This window comes from Heterodontus francisci, chromosome 4 (genome assembly GCF_036365525.1).
Source record: "Heterodontus francisci isolate sHetFra1 chromosome 4, sHetFra1.hap1, whole genome shotgun sequence".
Lineage (NCBI taxonomy): Eukaryota > Metazoa > Chordata > Chondrichthyes > Heterodontiformes > Heterodontidae > Heterodontus > Heterodontus francisci.
Window position 1 is genome coordinate 133,034,011 of NC_090374.1, and position 14,630 is coordinate 133,048,640.

The 14,630-nt window shown below is 43.3% G+C and overlaps 1 protein-coding gene across 1 annotated transcript in view; it reads left to right on the forward strand.

Annotated features, from left to right (window-relative positions):
• The window catches only part of LOC137369253 (fibrillin-2-like), a 496,406-nt gene that overhangs the window by 230,974 nt on the left and 250,802 nt on the right, over positions 1-14,630 (forward strand). The window contains exons 10-12 of the mRNA XM_068030179.1: positions 1,598-1,828; positions 2,772-2,918; positions 8,490-8,609. Of these exons, the coding sequence (XP_067886280.1) occupies positions 1,598-1,828; positions 2,772-2,918; positions 8,490-8,609 (498 nt within the window). The remainder of the gene's footprint in view (positions 1-1,597; positions 1,829-2,771; positions 2,919-8,489; positions 8,610-14,630) is intronic.

The window sequence follows — 14,630 nt, forward strand, 5'->3', positions numbered from 1 at the left end:
TTTAGAGATACAGCACTGAAACAGGCCCTTCGGCCCACCGAGTCTGTGCCGACCATCAACCACCCATTTATACTAATCCTACACTAATCCCATATTCCTACCACATCCCCACCTGTCCCTATATTCCCCTACCAGCTACCTATACTAGGGGCAATTTATAATAGCCAATTTACCTATCAAGCTGCAAGTCTTTGGCATGTGGGAGGAAACCGGAGCACCCAGAGGAAACCCACGCAGACACAGGGAGAACTTGCAAACTCCACACAGGCAGTACCCAGAATTGAACCCGGGTCGCTGGAGCTGTGAGGCTGCGGTGCTAACCACTGCACCACTGTGCCGCCCCCAGTTGAATTGAGACGTTGCTCTTGGCAGACATACATTGTCCAGGCCTCACTGGCGTAGAGCAAGGTACTGATGACACAGGCTTGAAACACTCGGACTTTTGTGTTCCGTGTTAGTGCGCCATTTTCCACACCCTCTTGGCCAGTCTGGACATAGCAGCGGATGCCTTTCCCATGTGCTTGTTGATTTCTGCAACGAGTGACAGGTTACTGGTGATAGTGGTGATACTGGTGATCAAACATTAACTTATTGTCTTTCTCCACAAATGTTGCCAGACCTGCTGAGTATTTCCAATTTTTTTCTGTTTTTATTTCAGATTTCCAGCATCTACAGTATTTCGCTCTTGTACAAACATAAGTGTCACATTGTTGATCCACCATCTTGTTACACATTTCCCAGCTAGCTGTACATTTAATCCCACCAATAGTTTTGTAAATAATGAAAGGACTTGCATTTACATAGCACCTTCCACATCCTCAGCCCATTCCAAATGCTTTAAAGAAGTATTTGCATTTCATGATCACCAGATATCCCAAAGCACTTGACAGCCAATGAAGTACTTTTGAAGTATAATGTTGGAAGCACAGCAGCTAATTTGCACACAGCAAACTCCCACAAACAGCAATGTGATAAGGACCAGATAATCTATTTTTTGTGTTGTTGATTGAGAAATAAATATTGGCCAGGACACTGGGGATAGCTCCCCTGCTGTTCTTCGAAATAGTGCCGTGAGATCTTTTACATCCATCTGAGAGAGCAGACGGGGTCTTGGTTTAACATCTCATCTAAAAAACAACACCTCTACCAGTGCAACACTGCCTCAGTACTACCCTGGAGTGTCAGTCTCAATGGTTGTGCTCAAATCCTGGAGTGGGACTTGAAACCATAACCTGGTGAACCAGAGGCAAGAGTGCTACTAACTGAGTCATGGCTGACACTTTAAAGCCAATGATGTACTTTTGAAGTGTAGTCGCTGTTGTAATGTCGGAAACATTTCAGCTAATTTGTGCACAGCAAGGTCCCACAAACAGTATTGTAATGATGACCAGATAATTTGAATTAGCAGTGTTGGTTGAGAGAAACTGGGATGAACTCCTCTTTCCTTCGAAATAGTGCCATGGGATCTTTTACATCCACCAGATAGAGCGTACAGGGCCTTAGTTAAACATCTCGTCCATGAAATGGATTATATAAATGTTAAAAATGAATATTATGAATAATAAAAGTAAGTCTAACTACATATTTTTTAATTCAGATGAATATCGTAGGCTTTGCATTGAGGGAGTTCCTGTTGTACAAGGTGTTCCACACCAAGGTCCAAATTCTAGACAAGGATTTGACACTTCAGGTTTACCTAAATTTGACTTTGGCAGAGGAGGAGGATTTGGACCCCGCGATCCTGCAATCAGACCTGCCACTGTTGATGGTGGCCCAGGTGGAGGTGGGGGTGGCATCTTTAATGGACAGCGTAGAATTCCAGGAATTGGTAAGTTTGAATTCTGTGTCTTTCCATTTTTAATGATGCTATTAAAGAATTTTTTTAAATGCTAACAATAAAGGTATGGAAACAAAAGAAGATAAATGCTATAGTTTTGTGGTTTTAGTAAGACATATTGTGCTCATATAATCCCAGTTCATCCAGCATTACTAAAGCTTATGGCATCCAGACAGTACAGTATTTCAGTAGACTTATTGAGAACATTGATGCCAAAATGCTATAGAAAATTTAACAAAATTAAAATTGCAGTTTGCTTGTTGTGTGATGCTCTGAATCAAATGGTTCACACGACTGCGGCCACTTTACTGTTACATAGTTTAACATAAACTCTATAAGCACAACCGAAACATGTAAGAGCAAAACTATACTTGGACAGCCAGATGTTTTTCCAGAATAAAATTCAAAGTATGAAAAGGATGCATGCCCACCACATGTTTTACTAACATCTAAATAACAAAAATACAATGGAATGTTTCAGAGTGGACCAGGGTTCTAGGAAAAGATGACAGGAAATTAGAAAATTAGTTGCACATGCTGATACTAATTATATGAATATTAGGCTTTGTATTCTTTATTGGCTTTAAATATCAACAGCCAAAAACAGTTTGATAACTACTGCAGCAAGAATACTCCCAACAGCAATTTACCTGAGAACTTCCATCAGAAAATATGGAATTAAAAAAGGAGACTTCAGTTCATCAAGCTCATTCCTTTCATGCACATTTGCCATTGCCATAGACTCTCTCCAATATATTTAATCTTTGAGAAAGATTAAACTTCTAAGAAACTAGAATGAAATATGATATTTGTCCATATATCCCTCCTCAAAGCAATCACTGGAAAACTACTGCACAAAACCCATTCAGCATTAAATATATACTAAATCAGAGAAATTGCTTTATTGTTATATTACAATGTGAATTTGTTCCAGGCACTGTTTCCATCAATGAAACGAATGTAGACATCTGCAAGCACTTCACCAATCTCTGCCTAAATGGACGCTGCATCCCAACACCCACAAGCTACCGCTGTGAATGTAATATGGGTTTCAAGCAAGATTTACGCAGAGAATGTGTTGGTAAGAATCGACCATGTATTTTACCCATTAAAAAAGAACCTTTTACATTGATGGTCATTTTTACCTGATGTCATCAGCATAAGTTGTTGACAAAAGGAGAATCATTTAACATGATCTATGGAATCCCACTGTCTCTTTATTGCTGATAGAAGATACTACGTGCTTTACTGTATTTCAGATCCTTCTATGCAGTGTGACATTCCAATCAGTATGTAATATGGTTTGTTAGATATTCTTGCTATCATGTTCATGTACCACATAACACATGAGTAGAAGCCTTAGAGGAATTACTGCCTCATCTTTTGCACAGAGAATCTGTATCAGACTCTTCCTTAGTAGTTTCCAGTGAGCTGCAAATCTGTAATGTTTGAGCAGCCATTCACAGTTTACCAGACTACTAAAGCATTCCTTGATCAAGTGCCAATGCTATACAAACATTATAGGATTCTATTAAAACAATAGGACTTAAACAAGGCACTACATAAGAGATTGTGACAAAAAATCTATAGAACATCATGCTGGTCTCTGCATATAGGACAATAGTAATTAGTTCTATTTGCACCCATTTTCTAGCAAAAATAACTAATTTCAGGGTTCATCATCCCATCATATTGGGAAAGGTAACTTTGCAGATACGGGCGGCTGCATAAAACAGGCTTCAGGTGCCATGCATATGTAAATGAAGGACCAAATGCCTGTTTTAGGCCCCTATGCAGAAATTCATTTTGATTAAGTGAAGCAGAAGGTCGGCCTTCTCTGTTCAGGCTTTTTAAATTGGCACTGCAGCACCAGCAAAGGTAAAGGTTTTACAACAAAAGACAGCATCTGGAGGTACGTGGAGCAGGAGTACTATGATGACTCCACAATCCTCGTGATCGACCCACCCTTCTGATATGCTTCTAAGGAACAGCATCAGGTACAAGGACCATTAATGAGGCCCAAGGACCAATTTTGGGCCAGCCATGGGCTTCCCAGTTGGAGAGCACACTGTTGGCATACTAAAATTGGGTTGTAACTAATTTCCACCACAGAGAATTGAGTGAAAAATTGATTGGAGCCACATTTCGTCAGCTGGAGAAAGACAGAACCCAGATATACAGGTCCCAATCTGGTGTGGGAAATCTTGCCAGTTCTTGTAAAGTTTGGAGCTTCGACCCATCCTTTACAGCCGTGTTATAGGGAGTGACTTCCTACAATGGTGTTTCTGCTTCCGCAGCCAGTAAAATACCCTACATATCTCTGGAGACTGATTAGCCAAGGCAAAGGAGGAGGTGGCGGCATAGTGGAATTGTCACTGGACTAGTAACCCATAGATCCAGGGTATTGCTCTGGGGACATGGGTTTGAATTCCACCATGTCAGAAGATGGAATTTGAATTCAATTGATAAATCTGGAATTAAAAGCTAGTCTAAAGATGGCCATGAAACTATTGTCGATTGTTGTAAAAACCCATCTAGTTCACTAATGTCCTTCAGAGAAGGAAATCTGCTGCCCTTACCTGGTCTGGCCTACCTGTGATACAATGTGGTTGACGCTTAAATGCCCTCTGAAATGGCCTAGCAAGCCACTCAGTTGTATCAAACCGCTACAAAGTCAATAAGGAATGAAACCCGATGGACCAACTGGCATCGACCTAGGCACCAGAAACAACAATGGCAAACCCAGCCCTGTTGACCTCCTTACTAACAGCTGGGGGCTTGTGCCAAAGTTGGGAGAGCTGTCCCACAGACAAGTCAAGCAACAGCCTGACAAAGTCATACTCATCGAATCATATCTACAGAAAATGTCCCAGATACCACCATCACCATCCCCGGGTATGTCCTGTCCCACAGGCAGGACAGATCCAGCAGAGCTGGTGGCACAGTGGTATACAGTCAGGCGGGAGTTTCCCTGGGAATCCTCAACATCGACGCCAGACCCCATGAAGTCTCATGGCATCAGATCAAACATGGGCAAGGAAACCTCCTGCTGATTACCACCTACTGCCCCACTCAGCTAATGAATCAGTACTCCTCCATGTTGAACAGCACTTGGAGAAAGCACTGAGGGTGACAAGGGTGCAGAATCTACTCTGGGTGGGAGACTTCAATGTCCATCAGCAAGAGTAGCTTGGTAGCACCACTAATGACCGAGCTGGCCGAGTCATAAAAGACATAGCTGCTAGACTGGGTCTGCGGCAGGTGGTGAAGGAACCAACAAGAGGGAAAAATATACTTGACCTCATCCTCACCAATCTGCCTGCTGCAGATGCATCTGTCCATGACAGTATTGGTAGGAGCGGCAGTCCTTGTGCAGTCAAAGTCCTGTCTCCACATTGAGGATACCCTCCATTGGTTTGTGTGGCACTATCACCATGCTAAATGAGATAGATTTCGAACAGATCTAGCAATGCAAAATTGGGCATCCATGAGATGCTGTGGGCCATCAGCAGCAGCAGAATTGCACTCAACCACAATCTGTAACCTCATGGCCTGGCATATCCCTCACTCTACCATTACCATCAAGCCAGGAGACCAACCCTGGTTCAATGAAGAGTGCAGGAGGGCATGCAAGGAACAGCACCAGGCATACCTCAAAATGAGGCGTCAACCTGGTGAAGATACAACCCCAGGACTATCTGCGTGCCAAACTGCGTAAGCAGCAAGCGATAGAGCTAAGCGATCCCATAACCAACGGATCAGATCTAAGCTCTGCAGTCCTACCACATCCAGTCATGAATGGTAGTGAACAATTAAACAACTAACTGGAGGAGGTGGGTCCACAAATATCCCCATTCTCAATGATGGGGGAGCCCAGCACATCAGTGCAAAAGATAAGGCTGAAGCATTTGCAACAATCTTCAGCCAGAACTGCTGAGTGGATGATCTGTCTCGGCCTCCTCCTGAAGTTTCCAGCATCACAGATGCCAGACTTCAGCCAATTTGATTCACTCCGTGTGATATCAAGAAACAACTGAAGGTACTAGATACTGCAAACGCTATGGCCCCTGACAAAATTCCGGCAATAGTACTGAAGACCTGTGCTCCAGAACTTGCCATGCCTCTGGCCAAGCTGTTCCAGTACAGCTACAACACTGGCATCTACCCGGCAATGTGGAAAATTGCCCAGGTATGTCCTGCGCATAAAAAGCAGGACAAGTCCAACCTGGAAAATTACCGCCCCATCAGTCTGCTCTCAATCATCAGTAAAGTTACGGAAGGTGTCGTCAACAGTGCTATCTAGAGCCACTTGCTTAGCAATATCCTGCTCAATGACGCTCAGTTTGGGTTCCGCCAGGGCCACTCAGCCCCTGACCTCATTCCAGCTTTGGTTCAAACATGAATAAATGAGCTGAACTCAAGAGGTGAGGTGAGAGTGACTGATTTTGGCATCAAGGCAGCATTTGACTGAGTATGGCATCAAGGAATCTTAGCAAAACTGGAGTGAATGGGAATCAGGGGGAAAACTCTCCACTGGTTGGAGTCATACCTAGCGCAAAGGAAGATGGTTGTGGTTGTTGGAGGTCAATCATCTCACGTCCGGGACATCACTGCAGGAGTTCCTCAGGGTACTGTCCTAGGCCCAACCATCTTCAGCTGCTTCATCTATGACCTTCCTTCAGTCATAAGGTCAGAAGTGGGGATGTTCGCCTAGATTGCACAATGTTCAGCACCATTCGTGACTCCTCAGATACTGAAGCAGCCTGTGTAGAAAGGCAGCAAGATCTGGACAAGTAAAATTCACACCACTCAAGTGCCAGACAATGACCATCTCCAACAAGAGAGATTCTAACCATCTCGCTTTGACATTCCATGACATTACCATCGCTGAATCCCCCACTGTCAACATCCTAGGGGCTACCATGGACCAGAAACTGAGCTGGAGTGGCCATATAAATACCATGGCTATAAGAGCAGATCAGAGGCTAGGAATCCTGTACTGCATACCTCATCTTCTGACTCCCCAAAGGTGTCCACCATCTACAAGGCACAAGTCAGGAATGTGATGGAATACTCTTCACTTGCCTGAATGGGTGCAGCTCTAACACCACTCAATTAGCTCGACACTGTCCAGGACAAAGCAGCCCGCTTGATTGGAATCCATCCACAAACATGCATTCCCTCCATCACCGACGCACAGTGGCAGCAGTGTGTACCATCTACAAGATGCACTGCAGCAACACACCAAGCTGCTTAGACAGCACCTTCCAAACCCGTTGCCTCTACCACCTAGAAGGACAAGGGCAGCAGATGCATGGGAACACCACCACCTGCAAGTACCCCTCGAAGCCACACACCACCCTGGCTTGGAACTATATCGTCGTTCCTTCGCTGTCGCTGGGTCAAAATCCTGGCACTCCCTTCCTAACAGCACTGTGGGTGTACGTACCTCTCATGGCCTGCAGCGGTTCAAGAAGGCAGCTTATCACCACCTTTTCAAGGCACTTAGGGATGGGCATTAATTGCTAGTCTAGCCAGCGCTGCCCACATCCCATAAATGAATAAAGAAAAAAAAAGAGGCGCAGTAGCCTTCAGAATGGTGCAAGCAGGCTCCATTTGGGAAGTTTACGTCCAGACTACGGAAATGGCCTACGTCCCCAAAGATGCCATATTTTTGTATCGGCTTCCTTACAGAGGGAGCAGAGAATAGAGTCTCTGAGAAGGGAAGCTTGGACAATTCTGTCACCAACCCCTGATGGATGGCATGCAACAATGTTTTTAGCAGTGCAGGGAAGGCAGGAGCACAGGGAATGCTCATTGTGGCACAGGAACCTATTGGCCCCATGCAAGTGATGTACCTTCCAGCAGACCTTGCAAACAGCAGTAGCATCAGCATTGAGAGGGAACCTGTAGGCTTGATTGGTTATATTCTCTCTTCTGGGGAATTTGTCTCCATGACCATGCTCTGCTGCTGCAGATAGCTGTGATGCTGAGGGATGGGAGGAGTTCAGAGTATAAATGCTGTGGGGTTTGTGGTAAATTGCTGTTTGAGCACAGAGATCCTATATCCAAAGACTTAATTTTCAGACAAATGTGCCACCTCCGAACACGCTGAGATTCATAATGGGTCATATTTCACATTCCATACATGTCAAGAGGGTTCCCTGTGCTGCCAATTCAATTCTACTCATTTTGCAGAATCACTAATTACAGAAAAAAAACTGTCCAACTGCACCTCAGTGCTGTACTCCCTGTGAAGTTGAACTCCACACTCTTCTGGCCTTTCATCTTTAATGATGGATTTTTATTGTGAAATATCACTAAGTATTTGCAGAGCTTGATTGATCATAATTGAATGAAACACTTAAACACATTTACTACTAGTGTACTGAGCTTTGGAAGGAAAAATATTTGAAAACAGAAAGGATTTTCATAATGCAGATTACAATGGAAAGTAATTATGGAAAGATAATGCACAAGAACTGTGTAAATGTGACATTGATAATTCATTGCTAACAATAGTCTGTAAGTTACAGTATAAAATGTTTTAAATGCATTGATCAACTTTCTTGTAATTGGGAGAAGGTCAAATGTTTAAGACATGGCCCTTTGCCTGAGATGTTACTAATGTTTCATTTATTGGTCTGTGTAGATGTTGATGAGTGTACATCAAGCCCCTGTACAAATGGTGACTGCATTAACACTCCAGGTTCCTACCATTGTAAGTGCCATACTGGTTTCCAGGGCACCCCCACCAAACAAGCCTGCATCGGTAAGTGATAAAATGGAAAAAGCTGCAATCCCAATGAATATAGAAATTACTGAAAATATACAGTTAGTATATTGTATTTGTGAAAACATAGCTTCATGTTTCAGGTAGAGACAGAATTGATGAGACTACACTCACAATTTCAGCATTTTCATTTCAAATATTTTGTAGAATTCAGCATGTATCTCTAACAATCACAAACTGGGGCTGTCTTAAGCAACATTCTCCATACAGCTATAATAGCAAATTTGTATCGTTAAAAATCATTAAGAATTACTCGTACTGATGGCTTAGTGTGTAAATGCAACAACTCGGTCTAAATTTTCCATGTACTGCACTAAGAAAGTTCCAGCTTCGATCCCTAATCTTTATTGGGCTAGATGATCTAAGCTGGGCTAATAGTTTAGGTTTCACAAGTATCCCTGATTTGGGGAGTAATCACCCCAGGCTTCACTCTCCTGAATGCATTCCAGTGACCCCTGTGGAAATTGTTTGCATGTGGATATCGGGTGAGGATAAGATCAAGTTCACCTGAAATGGCTAACATGGTGAAATTGCCTATCTACTAAAGCCTGTCTACCTGACCCGAACCTGACCAAACCTGACTACATGTGTCGGATTCGGGTGGAGTCGGGTCTATATTCTGAGACCAGCATTCGAGCTCGGTTTGGGTCGGGCTGGACTAGACTGTTTTGTACTGTTTTCTTTTTAATCTACGTTTTGACATGATTTTGTTCTGTTTCAATAGCATGTTTGATATTTTCCAGTCAGGCCAGGCATGAAAATAAATTAAAGGACTCGGGCTCCAGTTGGGTTCAGTTTTCCTGTGTTCGGGTTGGGCCCAGCCCGGGTCGGGTTTTAATTTTATACCCGAGCAGACCTTTACTACCTACAACCCACAGCTTATGGTCACACTTCCCCAATGATTCAGTTGGTTCAGCCAGTGAGTAGTTGAGGTCCACATACCAAAAGCTTCATACTTCAGTTTCTGGATTGTGTTGAGCTAGCTGATTTGAGCCAGGACAGTAGTAGGGGGTGGCAATTAATTTAATCCCTTGTGGGTCAGGGAGAATAAAAGCATCCAGGATTCCTACTCCTCCTCCTTTGTGCTGGAAATTGCCATGTGTAGACATTTGGTCAGGATTGAACAGATTCGACAGTCAAGTGATTTGTAGTAGGTGACTAATAATCACTGGCAAGCTATCGAAGATTACTACCCCTCAAACGATATGCCATAGCAAGAAGTCAACATCGTCAGGAGAGGGGAGAAATTACTGAGGAAAAAAGGAATAAAAATAGCCACTTAAGCAAATTACTGGAAGGCTGTTGGCACCTGTGAAACAATAATCAAATATTGGTTGTCAGCATTTGGACAGAGGGCAAAGGAAGAGAATCCAGGGTATAAAAAACTCTAGAAATCTATTATATTTTTCATTTAATGTCCCTTTTTGCCCATTAGTCATTACTTTTCTCAAATGTTAGATTGCCCCTTTTAATTCATATCCAAGTGAATGACCAGGTAATCTGTTTACAAACCTTGGTACATGCGATTCTTAAGCTGCCTCCAATGTTTATATATTTCTCTGGTCACGAACTTTAGGAAAAACATACATCCAAGAGTGTAAAGTGAGAAAAAACGAGTTATATTGTTACAACCAAGATGGGAGCAATGCACCATCAATTCAGCCCCATCACTCCACTGGTCGCAGCATATTACTAAAGTTTTCCCACGCAACTGGAAAACAGCCAAATTAAACATTTTAGTAACCCCCAGAATAAAACAGACCAAACCAGGTATCTTTAGACAACAACAAATTAACTATTTATTAAAAAAACTAAATCTTAAACACTATTAAGGTAAACCTATGCCTAAAGACTTCTTATAACTTTTTATTTTAATCTAACTCCCCCACTCATACACATACACTCAAAAATTACAGTTAACCGGTTTTAAAAGTGGTGTTTTAAAAATTAGCAATTTCTTAAGAATAAATAAATAAGTCTTTGTGGGTTACGTTCCTGATGGGTGAGATATCCTAGTGTAAAAATAATCAAATGCCTCTCAAAGTTTAGTTTAGTTTAGTTATACAGCACTGAAACAGGCCCTTCGGTCTGTGCCGACCATCAACCACCCATTTATACTAATCCTACATTAATCCCATATTCCTACCACATCCCCACCTGTCCCTATATTTCCCTACCACCTACCTATACTAGGGGCAATTTATAATGGCCAATTTACCTACCAACCTGCAAGTCTTTTGGCTTGTGGGAGGAAACCGGAGCACCCGGAGAAAACCCACGCAGACACAGGGAGAACTTGCAAACTCCACACAGGCAGTACCTAGAATTGAAGTGTTCACACTGATTTGATGAAATAGTCCTTCAGTAGATAGGCATTCGGATACTTCAGCTGTAGCAGGCATCAAACAGTTCTTTCAATGATGAGCACAGCAATAGGTCGACTTGAATTTTAAAACCGACAGTCCCTCAGTCGAAACTTTACTTCAGCAATACAAATGGTCTCTTCAAAGGGTTATTTCCTCCTTTGGCAATTAACTCAGCCTGTAGCTCCTTGTAGAATTTTTGCTGAGTGATAGACTGCTGTTTCCTTTCAGTAAGTACACTTCGCTGGTGTCTGGCTCAGACCGGTTTTTGCCAGTTTTACACACAGTCAAATCAAAATATTATACCATGTGACCTCTTTCTCCTGCTGTGGCCCAGGGACAGGTGCAGCTGGCACACTGTGTTCAGTCTGAAAGGCATACTGTTTTCAAACAGAGTCTTAAAGGCACACACTGGTCTAGATTTTATTCGCGTGCCGCACTCTGAACTCGGCGGCTTTCCAGCATTAGCTGTTTCTTAAGGCCGCCGCGCAGCCCCCGCGATATTATGCGCCGGGGCTGATTTAAATAGAGGGGTGGAGCGGCCGCCCCCGATGACATAGACGGGGCGGTTGCCGTATCCCTGGCAACAGCATCTGGTGCCACCGTGCAGGTGCAGCACCATTTTTAAAGGGTTTTAAGCCCGCAGAGTAGTTTTAATTCTTAAAGGTACAGTATTATTTTTTATTAACAAATAATAAAGATATGGAGGCCCTTCCCCAATGACCCCAATGGTCATTTCATTGCTCGATTTTACCAACACTTGCCTTTTTCCCTTCTCGACCTTCCCCCCCAGCCTTCTAACTTTTGCCCTTCAACCCCTTCGCACCATCCCCACAGAAAATAAACAGTGTTTTCCCTGCTCCCCCACCCCTTCTGTCCTGAAAATTATATTCCTCCCCACTCCCCAACAGTTCTCGCCTCAGAATTCTGTATGGAGTTCCGAAGGCACACGCAGTACGAACGGCGGCCGTAAAATCGGGGTGGCACGGCCGCCACCTGCAGGTAAGTTCATAGACATACCTTTATTGTTAATTTCAACATTAAGATGAAGGCCTGCCACCAGGGGGGGCTGCATCGAGGTCCCCCCGCCGCTGGTAATATGCGGCGGGCCCATCTCGACGTCATGGGTTGAGGCGGGCCTCTCCCCACAGAATTTTACTGCACCCCCCTGCCGCAACCCACTGTTCAGCCCACTGTTTTTAATCTTAGGAGAAAATAAATACAAGTCTGTGACAATATTCAGACTTTTTTTCTGGAGCTACTTAACTGAGGGATGTTTGAGCAGGGTTGCGCAAATGCTTTGTCTTTGTAGGCTGCATATCTGCATACCATGGAGCCTCCGAACCACATATCGGCTGAGAAATTTGTTGGCACTGAGCCTGTTTTTAAAGCACAAAATGGGCACCTGAGGGTCCAACAAAGCAGGTGGCATGCGCAGGTGCTCGTTCATGTCAGAAGTGCGTTCCTGCCATGTTGGATTAAGTTGCTCTGTAGGCACCCAGGAAGCATGCTGAAAGCATGTTTAAGGCTGATACCCTTTTGTGATATTGGTCTGCCACAGCGCCTGTCTTAACGTGATAAATTTGCTTAGCAACACAAGGTGCAAACAGGGAAAAGAACCCCATTTAAGGGCTCATCCACTAGATACAGGTCAGTTGCTGCTTTGTCCTTTTTGGCTGCTGAATAACTTCTGCATTTTTTTTTCCTGTTATCTGACATAAAAGTTAATTATGACTTCTGAGAAGAAGTTGTTATTGGTGCGACACTGTTTTTGGCTGCTTTAAAAACGGTGATCTACTGCAATCATGGGTGGTCTGGCACAATTACTTTTGGGGCTGGAGGCTAAGATGAAGCAAAAAAGAGAAGCTGGGAGGTGAGGGAAGATGTGGAGGGTATGCACAGGTTGCTGTACCCAAAGCAGGACTTCAGGGAGCAGTTACTTTGAAAGATTAGAAAAAAAGACAAATTTCTCATCACATCTTTTTGGAACTGCAGTTTCATTAGTTGTGCTAGTGATCTTGCTGTTACAAGTCGTAAAGTTTCAAAGATATAAATTCACTTACTAAATGAGCTTAATAAATTAGCAGAAAATAAGCATTTCAGGGATTCTTGGATGAATTAGTTAATTAGTCGTGTGTTATCTTTGGAAGCACTTAAGATGCTTTCAATGCATTGTAGAGGAAACAAAACACAAACATTTTCGGCATTATATGTTAAATAGCCTGTATAACCTACTAAAGTCATGCAATATGGAAGATCGCTGCTGGAATAGCAGGCAGTTTGTGAGGAGGTATCTAACATTGTACAAGTTATGTATTGATCATCATTTTCATAACCACTTTGTTTTAGAAATATTTCAGAAACCCAGAGGAATCAAAACTTCAGCAATACAGTGTTCACTGAAATAATGTTGTTGGTTACTGTGTATTAGGGTCCTTAGTCAGTCCTATTGTAGCCAGTTCTGTTATGCATGTATGTGAATCCAGCTATAAGGAACACATTGGGTCATTCTGACCTTTTGCATGTAACAAGATTCTGCTGGATCGAAGACATTTTATTGAAATGCCTCAGCTTTTTAAACACAATAATAGTTTAGTTGTAGAGTCATAGAGTTATGCAGCACAGAAACAGGCCCTTCGGCCCATTGTGTCCATGCCAGCCCTCAAGCACCTATCTATTCTAATCCTATTTTCCAGCAATTGGCCCGTAGCCTTGTATGCTATGGCATTTCAAGTGATCATCTAAATACTTATTAAATGTTGTGAGGGTTCCTGCCTCTACCACCCCTTCAGACAGTGTGTTCCAGATTCCAACCACCCTCTGGGTGAAAACATTTTTCCTCACATCCCCTCTGAACCTCCTGCCCCTTAGTTTAAATCTATGCCCTCTGGTTATTGACCCCTCCACTAAGGGAAAATGTTTCTTCTTATCTACCCTATCTATTCCCCTCATAATTTTGTATACCTCAATCAGGTTCCCCTTCAGCCTTCTCTGCTTTAAGGAAAACAACCCAAAACTATCCAGTCTCACTTCATAGCTCAAATGCTCCAGCCCAGGCAACATGCTGGTGAATCTCTTCTGCACCCTCTCCAGTGCAATCACATCCTTCCTACAGTGTGGTGCCCAGAACTGTACATAGTACTCCAGCTGTTTTATACAGCTCCATCATAACCTGCCTGCTGTTATATTCTATGCCTCGGCTAATAAAGGCAAGTATCCCATATGCCTTCCTAACCACCTTATCTACCTGTGCTGCTGCCTTCAGTGATCTATGGACAAGTACACCAAGGTCCCTCTGTACTTCCTGGGGTCCCACTGTCCATTGTATATTCCCTTGCCTTGTTAGTCCTCCCAAAATGTATCACCTCACACTTCTCAGGATTAAATTCCATCTGCCACTGCTCCGCCCAACTTACCAGCCCATCTATATCATCCTGTAATTTAAGGCTTTCCTCCTCACTACTTACAACACCACCAATTTTCATGTCAACTGCGAACTTACTGGTCATACCTCCTAAATTCACGTCTAAATCATTAATGGACACTACAAACAGCAAGGGTCCCAGCACCAATCCCTGTGGCACACCACTGGTCACAGGCTTCCAATCGCAAAAACAACCCTCGACCTTTACCCTCT